Source organism: Triturus cristatus, chromosome 2_1 (genome assembly GCF_964204655.1).
Source record: "Triturus cristatus chromosome 2_1, aTriCri1.1, whole genome shotgun sequence".
NCBI lineage: Eukaryota > Metazoa > Chordata > Amphibia > Caudata > Salamandridae > Triturus > Triturus cristatus.
The window spans coordinates 184881592-184909556 of NC_140581.1; the positions used below are offsets into that span (position 1 = coordinate 184881592).

General features: G+C 47.0%; 1 protein-coding gene across 5 annotated transcripts in view; it reads left to right on the forward strand.

Moving 5' to 3' along the window:
• Window positions 1-27965, forward strand: part of CTIF (cap binding complex dependent translation initiation factor) — a 1024851-nt gene that overhangs the window by 978658 nt on the left and 18228 nt on the right. For all 5 annotated transcript variants that reach the window (XM_085629575.1, XM_085629546.1, XM_085629566.1 and 2 more), the window contains one exon: window positions 682-735. In XM_085629575.1, coding sequence (XP_085485701.1) covers window positions 682-735 — 54 coding nt within the window. The remainder of the gene's footprint in view (window positions 1-681; window positions 736-27965) is intronic.

The window sequence follows — 27965 nt, forward strand, 5'->3', positions numbered from 1 at the left end:
TTTTGTTCTACGGAAGGTGAAGAAATTAATGCCTAATTATAAATGTCCTTCTCTCTCCCTTTTAGACTCTAGAAACAGTTTCCCTAAAGTAAGCCATTGCTCTTTTGATAGGATCCCTCAACACCGTGAATAGATTAGTCACTGGTACCCAGTCATCCCACCCCATCACACTCCTGCTCCCCAAGTTCCATGGACTTTCTCAGGAAGGTAGAGGTTATTTTAGGCTGACCTGGACAGCACATGCATGAATACACATGATGGCCCCAGTTACCATTCAAGCAATTTTCCCCAAATCATCACTCAAAATATCTCTCCCCAAAAGAAAGGAGAGACACAATTTGAATTGTTTACCAAGGACCGCTCCAAAGAAGGCCCCGCCTCCCTGCAGACATTTGGGTCATCCAAGAATTATTTGTTTAAAATCTTGAACAAGTTCCTCTTCTGTCAGTTCCTTCCAGACCACTATCACTAACGAGTGATGCAATCCCCGCATTGTAATGTCTGCCTTGGTGTCCGAAACCGAAGAACATTATCGAAACAAATATCTGGGAGTGGCGTTTGCGGTTTTCAGACAATGTAGTAAATAACATCGCATGCCAGTAGTATATGATCAGCCTTTCACTGCTCGTGAACTAGAGTCTTGGCTTTTGTTAATGTTTGCCTTTGTTTCCTGATCCACAGTTGTTGCAGTCGCAGGATGTGAAAGAGGATGCAGTCCTTTGCTGTTCGATGGAGGTAGGCAATCTCGGTTCCAGCATATACTTAATATTTGGTGCTTTACAGTGCAAAAGAACAATGCAACAAAATGCCATCATTCAAAGGATCGACGTTGTAAGACGCCGCACGAGCAAATGGTGAGGAGATCAATGTGCTATTCGTAGACAGGCGTAGGTTTGGCCTACATCCCTGCCAGGATATTTCTTGCAGGGAAGGTTTGAAGCCGAATGACTTAATTAAACAGATGTACAGCTAACCCAAGCAGCTGCAAAGTGAACGCTGATGGGGCAAGGCCTACCACTGCTGCCGCACCCTCGTTAGGAGCTATGTCTGCATCCGTAGCCTGCCCAGTGTCCTGCCCACAAACCCAAGGAAAGGCTCTCTTTGACAGGACGGCAGCCTGGATGTGAGTGGTGGTTTGTGGCCTGCACTAAACCCCAGTAACTAGAGTGCAGTAATGGTCCGTGTAGCAAGGGGCGAAGGCTGGAAGCCCCATGCTGAAGCTCTTACACCTTCTTCTGGCCCACAGGCTCAGCATGACTCTAGCCTCGCTAGGTTAGAGCTACTGGACATGTAGACCAAGGGGAAGTGTCAACAGCAGCACCAACTACATGACAGCCTAACTGTGATTGGAAGAAATGTGAACAGCTGCATGCAATATTTTGAACTACACCTAAGGGGACACTGGATAAGCAAAAGATGTGCATTACTGCAGAGCCACAGGTCATATCAAGGATGCATCGGGCACATATCTGAGCTACACCAGGGACAGGATTGAGCTGAGCCGCAGGTAATAACTGACTAGGTACGTACGTGAGCAGAGCCACAAGCATATATATTTTTTTTTTATAATTCTGTTTATTGAACTTAAAACAGTGGTCATGCTGTACAGATATGTGTTTCGTACATTACCATAGTAGCGGTTCTTTATAGGCATCGGTATATTACTTTCGTCATGGATTTTACATTTACAGTACATGCAGTGAGGTTTACACCATACAGTGGTCATCAGGGGATGGGATAGATGGGGGTGCACACAGTCCCCCCCCCGATAAACATTCCATTTAGTCCAAATTGCTATCCATTTCTTAGGACACCCCCGCGCTACATAAACTGTTTTCTCTCTCACCATACACCGATCCATGTCCTCTTTCCATTTCTTAAATGTCGGTGGCGCAGCGGCTCCCCATGACTGCGCTATATTGCGCTTAGCGATCATCTGCCCAAGAGTGGCCCATATCCTCCCTTTCACATTTAAGTCTGTGGGCTCCCAAATGTTCAACAGGCATCTCTTGGCTTCGGGCAGCAAAGGCACCCCCCAAACCGTGCTCATACATTTCAGGATTTTCTGCCAGTATTCTTGAATTAGTGGGTATTCCCAGAGAACGTGTAGGAACGCACCCTCCATCCCACATCTCCTTCTACACAGCCCATCAACACTTTTGCCCATGAGCAGTAGTTGCTTCCCTGAGAGGTAAACCCTGTGTAGAATCTTCAGCTGTACCAGTTTTAGTTTTGCCGATATGGCCACTTCTTTTGGTGAGGAAAGTGCTTCCTGCCATTCTTCATCATCAATTTCCAAATCATCTCTTACCCATTTCTCTCTAAGTGCAGTAAGGAGATCAGGGGTGTGGTGAATAAGCTTTTTATATGTGAGGGATATGCATTTTTCTGGTAAATGCCCGTCAAGCAATCTGTCATCGAGTGGGGATGCCTCGGGCAGCTCCGTACCTGTTGGGATGTTGGCCTGTAAAGAGTGCTTAATCTGCGCGTATCGAAAATGCTCTGATTCAGCCATATTGTATGTCTGTTGTAGTGCAGTGAACGTTTCCACTCCATTCCGCACCCCAAGGGTCCCTTATATGCGAAATACCTATGAGGTCCCATTTGTCAAACCCTTTCGTTCGCCCCAAAGTTCCCAGCCGTTCTGTATCCCATAGGGGGTGGCCATCGTGAGCTTATTGGCCCATCCCAGAGCTCTATTGGCCACGTGCCATACCTGTACCGCGTGTTTCGTGGGGCCTGTGAGCGTGAACCTGGCTGGTCTAGAGTAAAGTGCTCTTGTGAAGTCGCCACCAGGCAGTAACCACCTATCCATTCCGTATGCTGGGTCATCCCCACTGCCGTATTGGCATTGATTAATTGCAGCCAGCTGCGCTGCCCAATAGTATTTTCTGATGTCAGGTAGGGCAATACCCCCATCGTACCATCCGAGCGTAAGCCTACCGAGTGCTATGCTCGGTCTCCCATCCCACAGTAGCTCTCTCTGCAAGGACTCGACCTCCTTAAAGAACGCATGGGGCACCAAGTCAGGGTAATCCTGGAGGGCATATAAGAATCTAGGCAATGCCATCATTTTAAACAGCGCTGCTCTCCTGAGCAGGGACAGAGGCAACTTCCTCCAGACATCCACATCCCTTCGAAGCCTCTGCAAGGGAGGAGCCAATTTTCGCTCATATCTAGTCCTGGCATCGGTGGTTATAAATATGCCAAGATATCTAAATCCGTCTACCGCTACCTGTATTGTGCAGTCTCTAGGAAGGGAGGGAGCGTTTCCGTGGAGCACATAGAGCGTCGACTTGCTCCAGTTAATTCGGAAACCTGAGTTTCGTCCGAAACTGGCAAAAATATCTAGCACCACTCTCAATGAACGCGCAGGGGATGAAAGATAGAGGAGGATATCGTCAGCGTACAGCGAAATTCTATCCTCCCAACCCTCGGTCCAACGGAGTGCACGGATAGAGACATCACTTCGTATCCATGCTGCGAGCGGTTCAAGGGAGAGGGCGAACAATAGCGGCGACAGAGGACATCCCTGCCTGGTGCCTCTGCCCAGTGGGAACACTTCCGACATTTTATTATTGACCGTCACTTGTGCTAACGGTTCAGCATATAGAAGGCGTACCCACCCTATAAATTTGGGGCCGAAGCCCATCTTTTTAAGCACCGCAAAGAGATAGGTCCATTCAAGGGTGTCAAATGCCATGGTGGCGTCCAGCGAGACCACTATTGCATCCTCCTGGATTCCGGGGCAGCGCCCCAGCACTCCATGAAGGCGCCGCAGATTGAGGGCTGTATTTCGATGGGGTATGAATCCCGATTGGTCAGGGTGTACTAGCTTAGTTATGATAAGCCGGAGTCTGTTTGCTAACAGTTTGGCAAGTATCTTAGGTTCTGCATTGAGGAGAGATATTGGTCTGTAGGATGTACATTCATCTCTCGGCTTCCCTGGTTTGGGAATGGTGAGCAGTGTTGCTATGCGCTGATCCCTGGGCAGTTTACCTATATCCTTACTGTCATAGTACATGGCCTTCAAATGAGGCACTATCTTATCTGGCTTGAGCTTGTACAGCTCAATTGGGAGGCCGTTGGGCCCTAGCGCTTTGCCCACCTTGAGATCCCCTATTGCCCTAGCTAGTTCATCCGTCGTGAGATCCTCCTCCATCTTTTCACGGTCTTGATCAGTGAGGGTGTGCAGCTTAATGTCTTCCAAAAAATCTGAGGAGTCGCTCTCTGTGAACTCAGAGTCTCTCCGGTACACCCTCTCAAAGTGTATAGCGAATTCTCTAGCTATGTCGTGGGGTTCAGTGAGGACGACACCCGAAGTGCTTTTTACCTCCGGCACCTCTCTTTGCGCCCTCTCTTTTTTATCTAACCAGGCTATCAGCTTGTCACCTTGGTCATAAATCCGTCCATCCCTGTCACGTGCTAGGGTTTTTGCAGCGTCTGTAGCAATTGCTTTATATTCCGCCGCTCTTATTTGCAATTGATGGGAGATGTCGTCGCCAGGGTCATGCCCAGCTCGCTCCTCCAGCCGAGCGACGTCGCGCTCGACATCGGTCAACTGGTTTTCATTATCTTTACGCCTGCCTGCCACTGCTGAGATGGCCTGTCCCCTGAGCACCGTCTTATATGCCTCCCACAAAGTAGTAGGGGAATCCACCGTGCCCTCGTTGTCGAGGAAGTATTGTTCAATTACCTTCATCATTGCGTCTCTGGTCTCTTGACCTTTCAGACACCAGGGATTTATCGGTGTTATACCTCCAACTCTTTTGTCCCCAATCGTCAGGTGGACCCATATTGGCTAGTGATCAGAGATACCTCTCGGTAAGTGCCTAATGTCTGCTGTGGTCATGTCTGTCTGTACGGGAGATAGGATGTAGTCGATTCTACAGAGGGTACGGTGGGCTCCCGACAAGAACGTGTACTCTCTGCAAGTGGGATGTCGCTTCCTCCAGAGGTCGACAAGGCCAAAGGCTTCCAGAAAATTAGGGAGCCACTGCTGCCCCGGTCCTATCTCTCGTGGCGGATGCCTATCCATCGCCCCTGATACAACGGCGTTAAAATCACCCCCAATCACGATGTGTCCCTCAGGTAGTCAGAGTAGAAAGGCACCGAGGTCTTTATAGGATTGGGCTTGTAAACCAGGGGGAATGTATGCCGCCACTAGTGTGAGTGTGCGTCCCTCCCACCACCCCGTGACCGCCGCGAAGCGCCCCAGCGGATCTGCCCACGTTCGCTGAGCAGCGAAGGGGAAGGTGTGTCGCAAAAGGATCCCCACCGCCCCGTGACCGCCGTTGTGAACCCTGCATGTGTCACCATTTTGTAGCTCCACCTGTTGAGTGCTTTACATGTATTGCCGATTAAGTGTGTTTGTTGTAGTAATGCAGCGTCCGGGGTGTGCCTTTTGAGGTGTTGCAGCACAATACTTCTTTTAATTTTGTCACCCTACCCATTAACGTTCCAGCTTATATGTTTAAGGCTTTTATCCCACTGCATGTCTGATGGGAAAACAGCTCTTCAGGGACCATTCATGTACGATGCCGACCGACCCTGTTACGAACACTCTAAGGTTGCATGACTAACAAGAACTCCCCCCCTCCTCATGCCCCCCCCACAACCAACAGCCCACAAATTATAAACCACAATTGTATCAACTCCAATGTTCCACCCCCCCCCTCCCTGCTACGTAGGTTCAAAACTACCCACGTCCCCAACCAGCAGAGTGCCTATCGCCCCACTGAATGAACAACTATGTCCTGGGGAAGTGGGCAGTAGCCGACCCCGGCCGCCCGAGGTCCCCCCCCTATTTCACTGAAATAGTTGCAAAACACGGGATCAAGAGCAGCGGCCCTACACCCCGACAGCACTGGTCATATTAGTAAGGAACGCACCCCACCCACCGCTATGTGCAATAGGCCAGGAGCGTAGATATGCACCTCCCCAGCGCTGCCAAGAGTTAATACCAAATTATGCGATCACTACTTAAAACTGTGGACCCACTTTCTACTCCCCTTTAGGGTAGCACATCTATACTTATACATTACGGTTTTATGGAGTCTTCTCCCAAGGGGAGTATGGAAGTCCTATGTTTCCCAGTCTTGTTACGGTGGTGTCCGACCCGGGCTACTGGACCGCGATCTCCAAGTGCGCGCAGTATGTAGTCCAGGGTCGACATGTTCCCCTGGTGTCACTTCCTCTCGATTGTCGGGCTCCGTCCGTCTCGCGGTGGCCCTTGAGGTCTTCCTCTGGTCTGACTTCCCCTCCAGCCAGTCCTGTACCTCCTGAGGGCTGGTAAAAAAAAGTGATTTCCCATCGGCAAGAATTTTAAGCTTCGCAGGGAAGAACATCATATACTTGAACCCACGCTGCCGCAGGGTTGCTTTCACCCCTTCGAATGACCGCCGCTCCTGTTGAACCTTAAGCGTGAAGTCTGGGGAAAACCGGATAGTTGCGTTCTCGTATCGAACGTCCCCCTGGAGCCTTGCAGCCTGTAGAATGGCATCCCGGTCTCTATAATTCAGGATCTTGGCAATGATCGTTCTGGGAGCTGCCCCTGGCTTTGGTTTAGGGACCGGAGCCCTGTGTGCCCTTTCCACCGTGAAGAGCGAGGAGAGTCTTTTAGGCTTGAGGTGGTTTAAGATGAGGTCCTCCAGGAAGAGGTCAACACTCGGCCCCTCCAATCCCTCCGGAACCCCCATCACTCTGATGTTACTGCGGCGGGCCGTCCCTTCTTGGTCCTCGAGCTTAAGTGCCATTTGGCTGTGTTGGTGAGTCAGAGCGTTCAGTCTCTCCTCCAAGCGTTTCGTAGTTGTCTGGAGGTCCGTGACATTTGATTCAGTTTCTTTGACTCGCTCTGTTGTTTTATTCATGTCTACCCTCATGAGGTTCATTTCAATTGACATTTTGTCCATTTTCGTTTCAAGGGTGGTTCCTAGCCCCTTAATGGCCGCCATTATGGACTGCAAAGACAGCTCGGGCTCCCCCTGTCGGTCCTCCTGCGCGTCGTCAGACTGCGACGTCGGTTTGGGAATGGCGTATTTGTCCAGCTTGTTGGATTGAACCGTGGAGCCATTCTTGGGTCTCATAGTTGTGGTGTGTCGGCCACCTGCGTGCCTCCAGTGGCGCGACCCCACCCGTCCCTGCGTGCAAGTCCGATTGAGAGGTGTTTTACCGCAGTCTGACCACCAGGTTTCACTTTCGCTCTCACGTCTACAGGCGTGTTTTAGCACGCTTGGCTTCCTCCCTAGATTATTATGTGTTCAATAATGACCACCAGATGTAGTGCAATCCTTCCTTTCCCATGCACACGTTTCAGCCGGTACAGACACCAGGCGGCTGCACCCGAAGTGTGCACGCATCCAGCTCTGCCAATAGATTTAAAGGTTTCCTTCTGATGGAGCAGCCACGGGCGCCGCAGCACAGATTCAAGAAGTGCGCCACTTATGCCCGCGCCGCCCGCCGAGTGAGCCGCGTCCATCACACCACTGCCTCGCTCCCTCCCCGATGTTGCTTGCCGTCCCGGCCTCAGGTTGTAAAGTCGGAGGATCGCAAAATCCTGCCCTGTAGTCCCACGTTCCACGGTTTGCCTAGTTGCCTCCCCTGCTCTCGTAGTGCATAACCTCCAGAACCTTCAAACCGGCATAGGGTGAGCGCGGGCCTCCCAGGACCCCGCCACAGGCCACCTGCTGTATTATGCGCAACGCGTTGCCACGGTTGCGCTCAGCAACACTCAAATGTGCTTCACTCCGGCTTATGAACCGCAGCAGCCGCCCCACGCAGGCCTCTCGCACCGCTATTTACCGTGTGCGAGGTCCTCTGCCACCGTAGGGCCTCGCAAGTCTCCCAACTACTCTGCAGTCTAGGCAGCTATTAGGGTCCTCTGACGCGGCGCCGTTCAGCCCTCACCTTGCCTGCAGTCTCGGCAATTCACGCCTGGCAGAGTGTGGCGGCTCCGGTACTCCCCGCCTCCTCTATTCTCCGTCTGCAGGGGCAACGCGCGACTATGGCGCCCACTCGGCGTCCTCCTGGTCGCGCCCACTCAGAGGCGCCGCCGGCGCCGCGCCCTCTCGGCTTCCGCAGGCTCCCAGCCCGGGGCTAACGGCTGTTTCAGGGATTTTCGTGTTCAGCCCGACCTCTGACGTGCAGCTCGGAGCTCTGATCCCGCCCAGCCAGATTTTTAACGGATGTTATGGGGGTTTAGAGCCCCGGCTCCGGCGGAGCTCTCCTTTTAGGCGGCCATTGCTGTCGGCGCCAAGCCACGCCCCCACAAGGCATATTTGAACAGTTCTAGGGACGCATTTGAAGACAGTCAAACAGTAGTATTGAGCAGCACGAGGGGTATATTTTGATATTCACAAATACTGATTTTGTTGAGCCATATGGTTTAATTCAGCTCCATCTGGGGAGTGTGCAGCAGTGATGTGGAGCATAATAGAGCACTACCATGGCCATATTAGCATAGCTTTAAGCAGAAATACAGAATGGTACAGGGCATAACTGAGCTTGCCATGGGTCGAACTTGAGCAGACCAAGAATGGTAATTAAACTGCCTCAGGGGTGTATTTGACCAGATTCATTGAGTATATACTCACATTAATTACTAGAGTGCAAAGGTCAAATTTCAATTTATAATCACATTACAGAAAAACTGACATTAGAAAAACACAGTTTACCGCCTCATCTTGCATGTAGCAATTACTTTACTCTGGGACATAACTCTCTTAACAGTCACAAGACATTTTCAGTGTGATTTCATCTCAATGCATCATTTTGTTTATGAGAAGCAACATAAACGAAACAACATAGAACAATGAGTGTAACAACGTACACCACCCACAGCAGTCATCAGAATATCATGTGCTTTGGTTATTCTACTCATTGTAGTAGATCCCTCAGATCCAGTCCATAGTAGTCGAGCCATTTGCCCCAGATCGTCACATCATCCCATTCCGGAGCGCCACTCGCGCACTTAGGCAGAATGGCTAATCTCCATTTATGGGCAATGCCACATTTGGCCACGATGGTGGCCATCTCGATCAGGGAGCGATCTCCTCAATTGGCAACCACTTTGTCGAGAATTCAGAGTTGCACCGTTTTCAGTGAGAGGGTAATGAGGGTCCCCAGCACCTGGGTGAGGGTGCTCATAATTCGCTGCCACTCTGAAGTTATTTGCGGTCCTTGCCAGACCCCATGTTAAGTGTGCATCGGGACAAAGGCAGAGAGGACAAAGAGGGTTAGGTACCTGCCCTGCATCCCAGAGACGCCGTGGGTGAGGTATGTGGTGTGTAGCTAATTGATTTAAATGAGTCTGAGTCTCGAGGATATTGCGATTTCCTTAGGTGCCAGGGTCCAGTCCGTGTTCTCTAGTGGTCCGATCCAGTTTTCCCATTTCTGGAAACCCATCCGCTGTATGTATGACACGTGTACAGTAGATTTGGACTATGCCTCTTTTCCCCAGTTTGCCCATCATTAGTTTGGCCTCAAGAGGGTTGTGTTCTGGGAGGTCTCTCAGTTATGGTTTGTATATGTTTAGGGTGTGGCTCAGTTGAAGATACTTGTGAAAATTGGATCTTGGAAAGGGCAAATTGAGTTTGTAGGTCATGAAACAAACTTAGTGTATCTCCTTGCCAAATGTCCCCCAGGGTAGAGATGTCAATCTTATCTCATTTGAGGAATCCTGTGAGTTGTATAGTGTGCACTAGTCACCTGCCATACAACATTTTGGCTTCTGTGTCAGGGATTTTCCCCATCCTCTAACCCATAGGGCCCCTCGCCAGCAGTTGAAGGCTACTTTCGTGACCTCAAGGAGGCCATGCGGGATTAGGCTGTCGTACAGGATTACCATCAGACAGTCTAGGCCCAAGAGAAAAAGATCAGCTCTATAAGCCGGATTGTCCCATCCCCTGTCAGCTATTTGTTAATATCGAGCAGGTTTGCTGCTCTGTAATTGATTTGGAGATCCAACATGCCCATTCCGCCATCGTATACTAACTTAATACATTTCTTCTGCACTATGCAGCAAGGGTAGTTGGTCCACAGGAAAAAGAGGATTGTAGATCACAGAGTCTGGAATAAGTTATGGGGGAGAAGGGTGGGAACGTTTTGAAAGACATATAGATAACAGGGCAGGATCATCATTTTGAATAAGGCGACTTTCCCCAAGATCTGCAGTTTTAGAGATGCCCAGCGTGAAGATCTGCTTTCACAAACTGCACAAGAGCAGCTAAGTTTAGGTTCCGGATGAAATTGAGTTAGTTGAAATGTTAATGTTAATAAAGCTTATAAAGCGCACTGTTTACCCTAAGGTGTCCTGGCGCTAGGAGCTGCCTACTTGGTTACTGGAAGGAATGACTGATTTAGGACAAAAGGCAGGTTTTCAGCCGCCTTCTAAACGAAAGGAGCTTGGTTGCACTTCTGAGGTGGAGGGGAAGGCCGTTCCAGGCCTTTGCGGCGCAACAGAAGAAACTCTTGCCCCCCAACTGGCTGTTTTGACCCGTGGAATTTGTATTTGTTTTGCCTCGGCCTCGCGCAGTGCTCTGCTGGGAACATACCATTGAAGGTGTTGTCCCATGTAAGCAGGGCCACATCCTTTAAGGGCCTTAAAGACCGTACAAAGGGCCTTAAATTCCACGCGTTGTTTCACCGGGAGCCAGTGGAGTTTCTGAAGTCCTTTCTTCACCGAAACAAACCTTGGGGTGCCCAAAAGGACCCTGGCTGCTGCATTTTCCACGACCTGTAGTCGGTTAAGATGTCTTTTTTTGGATGTTAAGATAAAGGTCGTTACAGTAATCAAGTCGAGACAAAATGTGACTCCCAAGGTACTTTAAGCTTGTGTACTGTATGGGTGTGGAGGTGTGCCATGTTGTGGCAGTGTTTCCTCCGCAGAACTGGCCCAGCAAAGACTTGCCCAAGTTTGACCCAGAGGCTAGACGCCTACCCATGTAGGGCCAAAGTTTTGATACACAGGGGCCAGAGATTCACAGATAAGGAAAAGGAAGAGAAGAATATCTTCTGTAAATGATATGATGTGATGCGGTCTTCATGGCCATCTGCCCAGCCCCAAGTTGAAACCCAGGCATCCCGTCATATCACTTGGGCCAGGAGTTCAATCGTGAGGGCAAAAAGTCTCAGGAAGAGGCCGGTAGGGAAGGAATCCGACAGTTCTCCGTTGACTAATGTTCGCACTTTGGGTTTGGATTATAGTAGCCCGACACAGCAGAGTATCTTATGGCCTAGTTCAATTCTTTCCAGTGCTCCGGACAGGAAAGACCAGTCCACCAAGTCGAAGGCTGTTTCGAAGTCGAGGAGGAGGGCTAAAGAGTCCTCCAATTCTCCCATCCGTGCCAATGCGTCATGAATCCGACGAATGCAGTGACATGTGCCCTGGCCTGGCATAAAATCACTTTGGTCCCGGTGGATCAGTTTCGATAGTAGTCTGTTGGCCAGGAAATTGGCGAATATTTTAACTTAAGCATTAACCAGGGATCTGGGCCTGTAGGAGGCACATGGTTTGGTTGCACAGCCCGGCTTCATAATGACCACAATGGGGGCCATGTCTATCTCAAGGGGGATGCGACCTCTCTGCTGCCTCCGTATATAGGTTGCACAGGTGGAGGGAGAGCAGGCCTGCATATTTACAGTTGCATCGGGAACCCATCAGGCCCAGGGTCTTACCTGAGCTCAGTCCCCGAATTGCTTCTTTGATCTCTTCCTCCATGATCGGTTCATCTAGGACAGTGCAATGATCCATCCGGGAGAGTGTCTCGAGTGGTATGTTAAGTATGGGATTCTGCAGTTCGCGGATTGGGCAAGCCCTACTTGCGAATAGTGATTCATAGTATGTAGCAAAGACCCCCGTAATCTCAGAGGAGGCACTTATGGGGGAGTTTGTTGCGTCCAGTATCTTAGGGACGATCTGAGAGGTCACATCCCCAGTGGCCAACCAGTACAGTAGCTTCCTGATTTGCCACTGTGCTCGTATACATTTTACGTGGAGGCTTTTCAACATTTTGGAGACTGTTTCGATGGGGCTTTCCAACATTGGTGTGGAAAACCGTTTTCCAATGTTGGAAAGCCACACCACATCCTACCACACCATCATTCTGCATGCTGCAGGCCATCATAAGGCTACATGTGGTAGAGGAAATAGAGGACTTTCTCGTCGCTACAGCATCTGCCAATGCTAAAAAGTATGCTGAGATGGTCAGCTGAAAACCTGTCAAAACCATGATTATCACACCCATAGTTAAGAAAAAGTACAAAGCGGTACCAGAGGACCACAAGTACATAAGATTAGCTCATGGTCCATATAGCTTGAAGAAGGCCTTTTGTGCAGGCTACGGGGGGGTGCCATCCCGCCTTACAAGGATAGATCATTTGTCATTAGTTCAACCTGTATGATATCTCTGAAGATATCCCTCCAATTTCAAATAGGAATACCCTTCCTTTGAATCTTTGGCAAAGTTTTCTGACCATGGTAGGAAATACGTATGTCTATAGTAAATGAGGGCAAAGGCTGCTGCTTAGTTTTGAATTGACTGGTTAATAGTTTTGCATCCGCTGCATATATATTTGCACTACTCGGAAAGCCCTGTCAGAAATAGGTTGCATCATGCAAGAAACAATGCACTCAGTCCCAAGAATTGGCTCTTGAGTTTGTAATAAGACAACCTTCCACAGGACCCCGAGGCAATTCTGCTGGACGTTGTGACCTCCTCAATCTGTTTACTGTCTGCTACAAGTCTGCAGGACTTCTAGATTATTCGGATACTGAGTATTTTTTCTGTTTGACCTAAACTGTTGGTTTGAGCCTATCCTGTGTAGTGGGAAGACCCTTCATTACCGTGACACTGACCTTATTTGATACCAAGTAAAAACTTTTGAAATTATTTGTTAATCTTAAAACATCTTTAGTGGCTGGAAGACACAATGAGGCTACAAACTGCCTGACCGTATCCACCTTTGACACAGTAGAACTACAATTGTGGGTTTAACTCATCCACCCCAATTTAACATCCCAGGCATTTCTACTCGTCCAGCCAGTTTGACATATCATGGCAGTTTCAGCAACCGATTCATCCTGACACCGCGCATCAGTTTGTCCTTGTTATTCCTCATTGTAAATTTGACTCTTCAGCACCCACCTTAGGAATGACTAGTTACTACTACCATATCAAACACAATTTCTGACAATCAAGTTCATGATGTCTTTTTATCCAATTTGCTCTTCCACTGTCCTGAAAAAGGTAACTAACTACACTTTTTATTTCCTTTGGGATACTTTTGCCAATTAATAACTGATCCAATTTCTCCTTTTATCTAAACTTTTTCGGATAATGAGGTTCTTCATTTCTTTTGACTATGCTGTTGTATAAATTGTGACCACTTGCCACACACTATTTACCATAGAGCATAGGTGATCCTGGGGAAATGTATGTGAAAACTGTTTTCCTTTCAAGAACGGACTGTGGAATGCCGCCAACTAGGCTGATCCATGATCCTTGTGACAGGGAGAGTCTATCAGTTTACCTCTTCACCTAACTTAGATAAACATGGACCCTAAGTTACATACATTTGTACCCAGCCCCTGTTGCACATGGCTGCCTGCATATAGAAAGCCCCTGTAGCCAATTTGCCGTGGGCAACCAGCACCCACATGCTTTGTTTTTTTCCTGATTCGTAAGCCCTCAGTAGCTGGTGGACCTGTATTGAATTATGGGTTCCTTCAGGAGACATGGAGATCCTTTCAGTAAGAGACCAGTTGGTCAGGTGAGGCTGGAGAAAGCTGTCAGAAGAACCTGCTATTGATGAGCATGAGCCCATGTAACTACACTTCACATGCTATCTTTGTTAATATCTGTGTACCTGCCACGCCTACCGTGGTAAAGTTAGTGATGGCCTGGTGACTTGGCTATATGTGGTAGTATATAGACTGCAGAGAGAACAAGCAAAGAGAGCTCTAACCACATGTCAGACAGTGAAGAGAACACTTGCCATCGCAAAGGTTATAAGATGTAAGTGAACAGGAATCTATTGATGAGATAATGTAAAAGTATTTTGATGAGTTGCTCTAAACTCAGAAAGGCACAACAAATTATACACCCTTATATTCTTCCTAGTGTAATGCCTTTGGTACCATCGACCATCAAGTGCTACTTGAAAGGTTGTCCTCTTCGGCAGTGGAGCTGCGCTGACCTAGTCAAACAGAACATCATCAAATCTGGTGTTCCTCAGGACTCTGCCTTGTTACTGATCCTATTCAGTGGCGTAACGAAAGTTGAGGGTGCCCCCTGCAAGGTACACAGAGGGGCCCTCGCTCCAGATTTAATCCCGAAGCTCTCAGGCCTGAAAACTGTGCTGAGGGAGGCTGCGGGGGCCTGTGTTACACCCTGATGCTATTCATCATTTGCATGACCCCTATTTGCCATCTTAGAATCCTACAAGATAGGTTACAGCATGTACGCAGATGACACACGGCTTCACCCCAAGTTTGATATCCACAACCTGTCTCACTGCCTCTCACAGTTTCACATTTGGATGCAGGATAACCGAGATCTACCTGGATTATTGAGCCATCCTCCGCCCCAAAGCTTCTCGCTCAAAACTCCGGAAGTCTCAAAACCATTTTCCAGCCTTTTGTTTGGTGTAATTCAGAATAGCTACATCACAACAGCAGTTAAATCCCTCAATCTGCTCTGAGTAACATAAAGAGCAACCTTCAAGCGTCTCCACCTAGTAGATCAAGTACTCCTAGGCTAGTAACTAGACAACCCTGTTTGTCCCTTGACCAGAAGCCTCAGGTTTGACAACAAATGCCTCTTGATTACTTGCCCAACTAGATACAAGAGATTTGGTGGTCGATCTTTCAGGTTTAGGTCTTATGACTTTCTGTTCTCTTGCATCTGAAAACCGGAAATGTACTTTGTCAAAATTAGAAAATCATGATAGGCCCACCTATTTTCCCTGACATTTGGATACTACTACCATCCTCATGTTAATTATTTTTTAGTTGTTCTCCAAGTCTTGGCTGGTCAGACGACTATGACTGGCATGATTTCTTCACCCTTTGCTTTCAGGGTCTGTCCTTTAAAGCATTATTATCTTTTTTGGCCATATTAGATGGCATTGGATGCTAGCCATGTCCTACCCTTCACTGATGGCTTAGAAGGTTTTACATCACTGAGTCCGTGTAAACTCTCTTGCTACATGTACATTTACCCTCACTCTTTGAAGGGCCAGATGAGTAGATGAAAGTACAAGGATAGATCAACTGCAGAGGACACACAGATCACTTGTGCATGTGGTTTCACCACATGGAGCATCTCAACCAAGTCTCCAAAAATATGTGGCAATAGGGGACATCCAGACCTTTTTGCTAAATATAAAAACGGGGCTGTGTACTACATGCAATATATTCAATTCAGTAAACAAACTTCATTAAGGCTTGCAGGCATCTAATTCTATAAAGGCTGTAGGATACAGAAAAGTAGAAAAAGTTATTGATTGATAGAGATCATGAACCTTTGCACATGATCATTTATACTTCTCTTTAGAACCTTTTAAAACGAATGTTGTGTTGCTGTGAATGAACTGTTCAACTTGTGATTTTTGCACATTGCTTTGGGAGATAAGGGCAGCTAAACACGTTTTATACATCAGTTGGCCATTTTCCCCACTTTGGGACATTCTAGAGTTCCATTTTGGGTAGTGCGCGTTCTAGCTTTTCTTTTGGAGAGTATGCTTATAAAAACAGGCGCTGCGTGGACGCGGCAGCTTTAGGCGATTGCGCTTTGCACATGATCATGTACACTTGCTATCTGATAGACATCTAGCCGCAGATTCCTTAACTTTGAATTCTCTCCAGGCGCCAGCCTGCATTTGGAGATTTTTCAGCAGTACCTCAGCGTGCCGGGGGACGGCATCGTATGGCTCCGCGGTGTCGTCTCCAGACATGACGTCCGTGAAGGCATATGAGTCCCCTTCGGCACACGGACGTCAGTCTCCTCTTTTCCACGATGTAACGCGAATCCGGAGAACCGGTTCCTCAGGTAGTTTTTTTCCAGACCTACTTTGACACCTGGTGTCGGTGGAACAGTGTGCCTTGACTGATGCCGACAGGTTTTAAACCTTGTGGGTCTATCAACCGACAGATGTCAGTGACAGACCAGCATACAATTTGTATGTGGTGTTTAGGTGAACACCACCATGCCGAGGATTGTGGTTCCTGCCAGAAGTTGAAACCGAAGTTATTAAAGGAGCGGCGTTTAAAATTGATGGTGGCACGTGTTTCACAATCCTCACAGGCTTCCCAGCCTCGGACTTCGTCATCATCCTGGGAAGAGTATGTGCAGGGTCGATCTAGAAGCCAAAGCCGGTCTAGAGGACATTGTTCTCCCGGGAGGTGGAAAGGTAAGAGGCGGTTGAAGTTGCATTCTTGGACTTCACCGCGGAGAGACTGTCAACCAGGGCTCCTCACGCTCGACGGTTGAGGAAGCCAGTCGCGACTCCACACCGCGTCTCCCTGTGTTTGCAGGAGCCGGTGCGTCGATGGCTCAGATGACAGAATATTATGAATCCTTACATCTCATCTTTGGGACCCCATCTCCCTCTGGAGCGCCTCAAGGCCCCAAGGAGGTGAGTGGGGCACCAACAGAGGATTTTTCCTCAGTGACAGTTGGGCCATCGGAGTCGATGGTTCGGCGTCGGCTGACATCGCTTTGGTGCAGGCTCACAGTCCTTTGGGATCTTAGCCATCAATGCCATTCATTGACCAACTGACTCGGACATTGACGTCGGCGGCGCTGGTCGAAGATGCCTCTCATCCCCCTGTCAATGTCATGATGGCGCCGCTTCGACATCGTACGACGTCGGGGCAGAATCGTATACGCAGCTTGAAGGAGTTGTTCAGTTTGTGACTCCTTTTCATGAAGAGGCGTCCGGAAGTCCACCCAGGGCAGGACTTTTTTGGCCCATTTCAGACACCAATGTGTTTCAGGTGGAAGAGAGCTGGCTTACAGCTCTCGGTGAGGCCAGTGGACTGGACTCTTCGCCAGCAATCGGAGTTAATCTCTTCCCCCTAGTCTTGCCATGGACACAAGTTCTTCCTTTACAGACATGCGATTGAAAGTGGCTGCAGTGTTAGATTTATAACAGCCCATAGTGCAGAGGTCTACAGACCCTTTGTTTGAGGTCCTTTATCAGGGACAAACGGAAGAAGAACCTGTTATTCAATATAGTGAGGCCCTATTTGATATGATATCTTAGGTGCCTGGGCCGAGCCCGAGTCAGGGGTCCCAGTAGACCGTGATGTTGCATGTAAACATTCAACTACACCTGGGGACCTTGTCTGTTTGATTAGGCATCCATCCACTAGTGGCCTGGTAACAGGCTGCAACGTCTTCTCAGGACATAGACTCTACGCCTAAGGCTCAGGTGGGTAAGGGTGTTAGGGGTCATGATTCATGTGGTAAGCATATTTTTGCATCAGCCAGCTCAGCATTGAGTGCCACCAACACGTCTTGTGTGCTGGGGCGATTTTCCTATGCGTTATGGGATTCTTTACAGACCATGCTCCCATCTCTTACAGATAACCTCGGTGCTGAAGTAGGCAACTTGATTAAAGATGGTCAGCAAGCTGCTAAGCTTACTCTAAGGTGTCGCACGGATACTACAGACTCTGTGGGTCGGGCAGTGGCATCTGCAAGGGTGCGAAGCGTCAGGCTTTGTTGGCATCTTTGGGTTTCTCAGAGGCTGTTCAGTTGGCTTTGGCCGACACCTTTTGACGGTGCCCATCTTTTTGGAGATCAGGCAAATGCTGCGTTAAGACGCTTCCAAGAAAGACTGAGAACTACAGAGTCGTAGTCCTGCATTTATCTCACTGTGTTCTTTGCTTGTCCCTAGGTGGGGATTATGTTTTTGTTAGGCAAAGTGTAGCCTTCGTTGGATGTACATGTCCAGTTTTGGTGACAGTACTACCTCGTGTACTCCAGTGGGGAGTGGTGGTTATACCTTCAGTTCAATTTCCTTTTAATTGTGTTTCGATTTGAATGACTGAGGGAAGTTCCCTGGCCTTTGAGGATGAGCTTTCTGCTCGAGAGGCTATCATTAAGAGAGGTGACTTACTGTTTGGAAGCGGATCAGTTACATGCTTCTTTGAAGCAGTTCAGTATGCAAGTTGCATGGATTATGCAAGCTGTAGGCTGGTTTATAGGGACTCTTTGGTCTACTTTTAAGCTTCAGCAAGTTGAAGCGTTGCTCTGGCTCAGAGTATATGCTTGCATTATTTGAATGCTATGTGCTTGCAAGTTCTTCCTTTATGTCGAAGGAACAGTGCCTAGTGAAGGCATAAATATTATCTCAACTGCAGGCACTTCCTATTCCTACTCCAGCTGTATTTTGGCAGCCAAAGGATTTTGATGCACAATATGTCCTAGGGTGTCGGGCTGTTTTTGGTCTCCAACCAGGCCGCCAATCATCTATAAAGGTCTAGGAGGCCCTTTTATATTAGAAGTTTTTCTTCTTCCTTTGATGTTCTTTTTATTTTTATAAATCTTTTTTTTATTAACATTCATTGACAATTACATAAAGTATAAAGGATTAGGCATGTATGCTGACGGAGAGAACAAACCGTGATCATCATCAAATACATCTATTTAATGGAAGTCATGGGGTAGAGGCAATAGCACAATCTATTCCACAGGGCGGGCTACAGATATCCCCCCTATAGGTGTTCCAATGGACCCAAATTTTTGACCATTTATGGGAGCAGCCGTGGGCGACATAGACTGACTTTTCTCTGAACATGCACCAATCGAGGTCTTTTTTCCAGTCTGCAATTGTAGGTGTATTTGCGGCTCCCCAGAGCTGTGCAATGTTCCGTTTGGCTATTGTTAGACCCAGGGTGGCCCACTGTGTTTGATAGCTATTTAAATCGGTAGGTTCCCAGATGTTAAGGAGGCAACGACGCGCCTCTGGGCGGAGTGTAGTTCCCAGGACCTCACTAAGCACCTCATGTATTTTCCCCCAATATGATTGGATATGAGTGCAGTCCCAAATGATGTGGATGCATGTGCCTAATTTACTGCAACCCCTTCTGCAATCTCCCCCTCCAGCGACTCCCATATGCAACAGCTGGGGTTCCGTCACATAGACTCTATGAAGGATTTTTAGCTGTATGAGATGCAAGCGCGCTGGGATAGCAACTATCCTAGGGGAGGCTACCTCTTCCTGCCATTCTTTATTGTCCATTTCAATACCGTCACTCACCCATTTTTCCCGCAGTACTTGGAGGGGGCTGTCCATATTATTGATACGTTTTTTATATATATGGGATATGGTTGTCTCCGGTAAATGCCCATCAAGTATCCTGTCCTCTAGGGGAGAAGCATCCGGAGGGCAGAGTTCCATTGGCAGGATTGATTGTAGTGCGTGCCACACTTGCATATAGCGAAAGCGCTCCGAGTCTGCTAGATCATATTGAATCTGAAGTGTAGCGAACAACTTAACCTCCCCCTTAACCCAGAGCTCGTGAAATCCCGATAAGGTCCCACCTATCAAACCCCTTCGATTTCCAGAGGTCACCCAGTGTCTGGGAGTCCCACAATGGAGTTGCCAAAGTAAGATTCTTCCCCCACCCCAACGATCTATTGGCCGCGTGCCAAACATCAGTTGAATGCTTAGTAGGGCCCGTAAGAGGATATCTACCCGGCTTTTAATACAATACTCGGTTATAGTTTCCCCAGGGAAGAGCCATCTGTTCATGTTATAGCCCAGGTCGTCCGGTCTGCCATAGATTCCATGATTGACCCCTGCTAGGTGTGATGCCCAATAATACTTTCTAATGTCCGGCAGGCTAATTCCACCATCGTACCAGTTGAGGGTTAGTTTTTGTAGCGCAATTCGTGGTTTTCCCACCCACAAGAGATCTCGCTGTAGTCCCTTGATTTCTTTAAAATAAGAGTAAGGGACTGGGTCAAGGGAGTTTTGTAATAAATATAAAAACCTGGGTAACGACATCATTTTAAAAAGAGCTGCTTTTCCCAATAATGAGATAGGAAGCGACTTCCAGTGCAATATGTCTCGTTTGAGTCTCTGCAACGGAGGGACAAGATTGCGAGTATAGCGGAGCGAACGATCAAGGGAAACGTAGATTCCCAGGTATTTAAAACCTTCTGTGATTTGTAGTGGGCACGCACACAGTATCTGGGTTGGATCGCCCCTCAGAACATAGAGGAGGGACTTCTGCCAGTTTATACTGTTCAGTTCACAAAACTTTATGCGGGTAAACATAGTATCCATAAAAGTACGACAATTGTTAAAAATAACAGGGAAAAAAGTAACAATACATAATAGTTAGAATTACAGTTGTATAAACACAATATCATAAAATTCGGATGACAGAATAAAACAAGAGTCCTCAATAATAAATAAATCACTAATATATAAAACCAATCCAATCGATGGCTAAGAACTGTCCGTACGTGACTAAAACTCAGTGATTAGATATTGTCTTGCGCGCCCTGGTGGCAATTCTCAAAAATGTGCTTAGACGAAAAACCAGATCTTCATCAGCCAAGGCAAGCATACATGAATAAGCCGAAACCAAACTAATAGGCCTGCTCTTATTAAAAAACGGGAAAAGAAGCCACTTGGTATATTTCATGTAATATTTGCAGAAAAACAAAGTGTTGGATTGGCCACTCACCCCGTCACATGGGCAGGGTAGTGAATACTGAATCCAGAGTACCTGCCACAAATTGCTAAAATATCAAGCACTGCGATCAGGGATCTTCTAGGGGAGGTCAGATACAACAGAATATCGTCTGCATAAACGGAGATACGGTCTTCCCAGTCTGGGGACCACCGCAATCCGCGGATCACAGGATCCCTCCGGATCCAAGCCGCCAGAGGCTCCAGGGCCACAGCGAATAATAAGGGGTAGAGGGGGCACCCCTGACGGGTACCCCGACTAAGCTGAAAGGTAGTAGATTTTTTTTTATTGACTATAACCTGCGCCATGGGTTCACAGGAGACGTACCCATTGGATATAGTCAGGTCCAAACCCGAACTTTACAAGCATTGCAAAGAGATAAGGCCACTCCACGGTATCGAACGCCATGTGGCATCCAAGGAGACAATTGCAACCTGTTCCAGAATAGTGGACGCTCTACCTATGACACCATGGACCATACGTAAATTCAGCGCTGTATTTCTGTGCGGCATCAAGCCGGATTGGTCTAGGTGTATTAGGTCACCTATAATTTTAACTAACCGATTAGCCAATATTTTGGCTAGAATTTTAGGCTCAGCATTGAGGAGCGAAATAGGGAGATATGAACTACACTCCGTTTTGGATTTACCTTCTTTGTGGATGGTATTTATGGAGGCTATTCTCTGGTCTATTGGTAGCAGGTCCCGCTCTCGGCTCACGTTGAACATAGCCTTAAGATAAAGAGCCAACCTGTCTGGCCTTAGTTTGTAGAGCTCGATAGGGATACCATTAGGGCCTAACGCCTTGCCTGAGTGCAATGAGCGTATTGCCAGAGATATTTCGTCCACTGTCAAAGCACTGTCAAGGTATTGACAGTCAGCGGCCGGGAGTGTGGGGAAAGAGGTATCTCTTAGGAGGGCAGCAGAGTCATTTTCATTGTATGGGGCTACTGAGGTGTAAACCGTGTGAAAGTAGTCAGCAAAATGATTAACAATGTCTTGTGGATCTGTCATACGGGACCCCTCGATGTCCCAAAGCTCAGGAACCAATCTATTCGCCCATTCTTTCCTATCAAGCCACACTATTAGCTTCCCCGCCTTGTCACCCAGATCAGAGTCTACCCTGCTTACCCCTCCCCATGGCCTTGGCAGTCAATAACGCCCTATAGTCATCTTGTTTAAGACAGAGTGTGTGGATCGCCTTGGACTAGGTGTCATTTTCCATGTCTCGCTCTAGTCGATAAATCTCCGCTTCGGCGTCTGAAATATCTTTGCGTGCGTCTTTTTTCGCCCCTGAGATAATGGACAGGGCTTGGTACCGGATAACTGTCTTAAAGGCCTCCCACAATATGTGAGGAGAGTCCACTGTGCCCTCATTTTCCTGGAAAAAGTCATCAATGCACTTGATAAGTTCCTTGCGGATTTTAGGATCTCGGAGATACCATGGATTAATGAGGGCAATCCTCCCCACCTGTGTGTGACTAAGGACGAAATGCAACCAAAGTGGGTAGTGATCAGAAATCCCCCTAGCTAAGTGTTGTATTTCAAGGATATGGGCAATTTGCGGTCCAGGGACTATAATGTAGTAGATGCGGGAGAGACTAGCATGAGCGTCAGAATAGAATGTATGTTGTATTTTATCTGGGTTATACGTCCTCCAGCCATCAATCAGGCCCATGGCATAGAGGGAATTTGACAACCAGTTGGATGACTGTCCAAGCACCCGAGGGGGGTGGCGATCCAGGGTACCGGAGACAACAGAGTTGAAGTCCCCCCCCCCCCCCCCCCCCCCCCCCCCGATCACTAGCAAACCATCCGGTATAGCCAGCAATATGGCGCTTAGGTCTTTAAATGTTGTGGCCTGTAGTCCCGGTGGAACATAGATTGACATGAGTGTGATGGAGTAGCCCTCCCAGGACCGGTGACTCCAATGTATCTACCCCGATCGTCAACCCAAGTAGAGGTTATCGTGAGAGGGAATGTTTTCTTGATCATGATCCCAACCCCGCGTGAACTGGAGGTGAAGCCAGCATGGGCTACCATAAAGTATCCGTATCTGTGCATTGCTTTGCATGAATTGCCAACCAAGTGTGTTTCTTTGAGCATTACTACATCAGGAGCTAGTCGCTTAATGTGTTGGAGAACCACACTGCGTTTTATCTTGTCTCCAAGCCCATTCCAACTTAATTTTTTAACATCTTTGTTCCACTGTGCACACATTATAGCCTATAACAAGTTCTGTGTCTGTAACAACCAAATCAGTCTGCATTGTCAATGAATAAAACCACTTCTTAAACAACCCCCAACCCCGTTACCCAACTACCCCACACCCTGCCTCCCTGCACTTTGGATGCTGAACTGCCCATTTTAAACTTGCAGAGCGCCTGTCGAACTAAAAGAAGAAGTTGGGGTGCCATACCCACCCTCATTGCCCTCCCCCTCCCAAACGCAGTTGTATAGAATCCAAAGAAATCACTTCATATGTATTCGGTGATCAATTAGCTGGGTAGGGCCCCCAATCCCAGAGACCAACCCCCTAACATCATAAGCATGCATGATACCAATAGTATCCCAGTCCTTGCGAAGGTGCAACAATCTGTGTCTGAAGCCCATATCAGTCACCATGCCGAACTCCCGAGTGGTCTCCGCGATTGTACTGTCCGGGATCGTGATCCATCTGGCTGTCGAGCCACTCTGAAGCCGTCTCAGGTTCCTTTGATATTCTTGATCTGATCTTCATTGCCTGTCTTCTGGAAGAATGTGCTTATTAGTTACTAAATTCCTTAATTAGTGAGGAATCATAAGTGTTGTTTCTGGTGGTGCCAGTTATCTAGGATACTATTTGACAGGCAGCTTTTTCTTATGGCAAGTCAACCATGGGGTTGTGTTGGTGGCAGAGTACACCCTTTTCTCTTTCTGGGTTATGTATATTTGCTGATCCTCTCATTTCAGAGTGGTCTTTTCGTATACATGATAGAATGTGTGGCTGTGTTTCATATATTGTCTCGTATCAAAGGTGCCGTAGGTGCCTGTTGTTGTACAAGGATTTTTTCATAAGATATTTTAAAACTGCACTTTTAGCTGCGTTACTCTTTTTCAATATTATTGAAAGAGCGGGTTTGGAACTGGTTTCTCTGTTCTAGTTAGATTTTTTTGTATACAGAGTATACGACTGGAGTATTTGTGTTACACATATTGGGCAAAAACGATTTTAATCTAAGATGTGGTTGATTCTCTTTTTCTACCTTGTCTTGGTGTTTGACAGAACTCGAAATTGTGTTTGGTCTGTCGGACAATGGCATTGAAGACTTAATACGTTCTTGCGTACTGGCAGTAGTCATTGGCCAGTAAACTCCTGTGAATTGCTCTGTCAATCATGACACATTCATAATATACATAGAATAAATATGATTTTCCCTTTTTTGACCATTTTAAATAAATTGTACCATGGAGGTGTTGTAGTTCACCTTTCCCTTGGGGAAATACGTTCTGAAAGTCCTGTTTTGGGATTTTATTAGAGCGGCACTTTTAATGACTCTTTATTATCATGAATAACGCAGACTATTAGACTTTTATCATGCATTGACTATTTTTGATCATTGAGTTTTTATTGTACCCCTTTGGGGACAGGGGTTATTGTTTGTCATCTGACAGATGGTTCTTCAGGGGTTTTCAACCCTTGTTCGTTCTAGGTTCGATACTTTCCGATCTGTACATTTGTTTTTTATTATATATTCTGTGACGGTGATCATGGATTCTGTTGCGAGCCTAGCACTTGTTCTGTTATTCCTACATACATTTGGCTGGCTGTTAGTTTTGACCGGCTTATTCTCTTGAGACAATTTGTAGGATTAGTTCGCAGACCCTCCTCCATTGGGTTATGGCTATGGTATTTAATTCAAAATTAAGGAATCTGCGGTTAGATGTCTCTATTAGAATTAAAAGTTACTTACCTTCGGTAACGCTATTATCTGGTAGAGACACTGTCTAGCCGCAGATTCCTTAACGCCCTGCGCATTCTCCACACTCTGCGATTTATCTTCAGGGTAAGGGTTATACCCTTTCAGTGATGGGTTTATATACCAGTGCTCTCACTCTTAATCTATGTTGGGACTAAACATATTGCTAGATCTGGCCACTTGGCTTTTGTTTGCTTGTTGCAATAACATCCATTTTCTAATGTGTGTGGTTGGTATAGTGAGGTGTTTTCTTTTTTCCTCTGGAAGACACACACGCGAGTAATTTTAATTTCTTTGCTCCTTCTAGGAAAGGCTTTTTGATATCATCATACCCTTACGTTGGTACTGTCTATATATCACATAATGGTGTGATTTAACACACAACCTGGTGTCGTCGTATGTTTTGTGGGCTAGTGCCATGCCATTTATTACCATTGCAAAATGGTTTATAGAGTGCAGAGTTTTTCACTCATTTGAGGGTTATTCACCAGAGCGTTGAGTTCTTGTAGCCCTGTGTTTGTTGAAAATCCATGTCTGGTATTAACATACCTTTTTGAAGTCTTTTTGGTTAATGTTTCAAAGATTTTTTGGCACACTGTTTCCACAGCCAGTTTCTGTAGTGGCTCTGCGTTCTGAAACTGACATCCGCGCGCCGATGGCGGCTTATATGGCTCCACTGACGTCATGTCCAGAGACGACGTCACTGCGGAGCCATACGGCGCCGTCTCCCGGCATGCAGAAGCACTGCTGAAAAATTTCTGGATCCACGCTCGCGCCTGGTGTGAATACAAAGTTAAAGAATCTGTGGCTAGACTTTGTCTCTGCCAGATAAAGCGTTAACAAAGGTAAGTAACTTTTACTTTAGAACCTTTTAAAACTAATGTTGTGTTGCTGTGAATGAACTGTTAAACTTGCGAGTATTGGACATTGATTCAGGAGGTTAGAGCAGTTAAATCCGTTTTATACTTCTGTTTGCCATGTTCTAGCTTTTCTTTTGGGCCATATGCTTATACAAACATTGCTGACGTGCTGAAGGTGCATCGACAGTAAGCCCGTCTATGCCCTTAGGCATCCCGAAAGCAGCCAGTGCCACCCACTGTGCCCAGGGCCCCTCAGAAGGTAGGCCACATATTTACTTCAACAGGGATGAGTTGCTTGACCAGGCCACTACACTAAAATGTATGCTTCACTGCGCTCACTGTTTTTTTAAAAGAGAGCTATGTCTGTGCCCTTTGGAGTCGGTAAATTAATTCTCCACCATGGAAAAAGGTAACTACTGCTGACTTGGGAAATAGAGATGGGAACATGTCGTTTTCTGCAGTGCTTTTCAATGTCCGTCCCTTACAAAAACATGATGTAAATAATTTTGATTTCCTGAGCGAGGAAAAGCCTGATGTATTGTTGACCACGAGTTGGCTATCCAAATTGTTGCGGGGATTCTGCTCATGCACAGAACTATGCGCAGGAAACCAGGACCTCAGTGAATTGTGGTGTACCAAAAACTCACCTCAGTGCCAAGAAGCCCTATCCGACTAGCACTAGTGTCTCATTTGTTCTCTGTACTACAGCGAAGCTGCCAATGATTAGACAATGCAGAACAAGCGACTTAGGGTACTCTCAGGAATGGTGGGAATCAAGAACACTCTTTCATATTTATTCTCATACAAGTCCACAACACGAGTAATCAGAGACACGGAAAAGTTTAAAATGTTTATTTTTAACACACGTGCTCTAAAATGCAGTATTTTGGCTACCATAAGCAGGCAAATGATTAGAAATAAAACAATCAGCATTGTTACAATTCTGTAAAACACAAAGGGAGAAATCATATAATGATAGTGGAAACAGGTCCTATAGCACCTTGTGTACCACCCTCCCCTGGCTAGAAGCTAGTTTTATAATAATAGATGTTCTCTAGGTTTGAATGGGGACCCCCATACCTCCAAGATCAGCTTAGGTGAATCACATCACAGGATCAGCAACGCTCTCTGTAGCTGGAAAGGTTTTCTCCTAGTGCCAGTATCATGCATGCAATGCAATATTAAAGGCACCCGAGTTTCAGATATTTGCAGATGTGTGCTTGTTGTGTCTAGAGCGTGGGCCGATCAACCTGAATTCAACAGCATACATTGTTATTTGACCTTGAAGGCTTCTGCACACAGTGTTCAGACTAAGGTCGTGGTGTAAGTCTAGGGATGTGATAAACAGACCGTTCTCATATGAATAAAAAGCAAGCAAGGAGTTTTACTTATAATAACAGTTGCGTGTAGGATCGTGTGCAAAAGGGGCAAAGTGGCAAGATGGCGTTTAACTTCTAAAACGCTTATGCTAACATAGCAATGTGTGCAGGAAAAACCCAGTCTTCACTACAAAATCATCCAAACCTGCCACGGCCATACCTAGAGGCAACAAAACCAACAGGAAAGACCGTCTAGGGGGATGAAGAGGTGGTGTTGCCATTATATCTAAACATACGTATGAATGTACACCGATCTCTATTGAGGAATTGGAAGATGCAGAGGTTTTGGGCTTCCGCTTCTCCGTGATGTCTCACCATTCAGTGGTGAGGGTACTAATTTACAAACCCCCGGGCAATTCAGTTTCCTTTCTTAAATCTGTGGGCAATGCGCTTGCTCATTGGGCCTTAAGATTTGCATATTTTATAATATTGGGGGACTTTAATTTGCATATGGATAAGTGAGGTGAGGTGGCAGACTGTTAGACACCATGCCATCCTTATGTTAAGGTTTTTGTTATCACGTACCGCACAGAAGAGGATCATCTTCAGGAGCAACGCAGTTAGAAAAGCACTGTTTTGAGTATCTTTCTAAATTTGCAGTGGTCAGGACATGTCCGGATATAGTAAGGCAGTTTATTCTAGCACAAGAGGGCCAGGTGAGAAAAAGACATGCCTTCTGCTCCAGTCTTTGATACATGGAATAGTGAGCACGGCTTTGTCACTGGATCTCAGAGTCCTAACTGGACAATGGAGCTTCAGCTTCTAGGTAAGGTACAGGGACCTTTGCCTGTTAGGGACTTGTGAGTGAGGCAGCAGATTTGAAAACCATTCTTTTTCTGGTGGACAGCCATGGCAGAGATTTCAGAAGAGGAGAGGAAGCCGTCCTGGAGGAAATGTTACAAATGAAACAGGCCGCTGTGTTTTGTACAACTTGACGTTTTGAAAGTAGAGTCTCATTAGCAGAAGCGAGTAGGTAGTTGCTGTAGTCTAATCTGCTTACAATGAGCGCTTGAACCAGTGTTTTCCTGGCCGAAAGAGGAAGAAAAGGGAAGGGCCTTGTT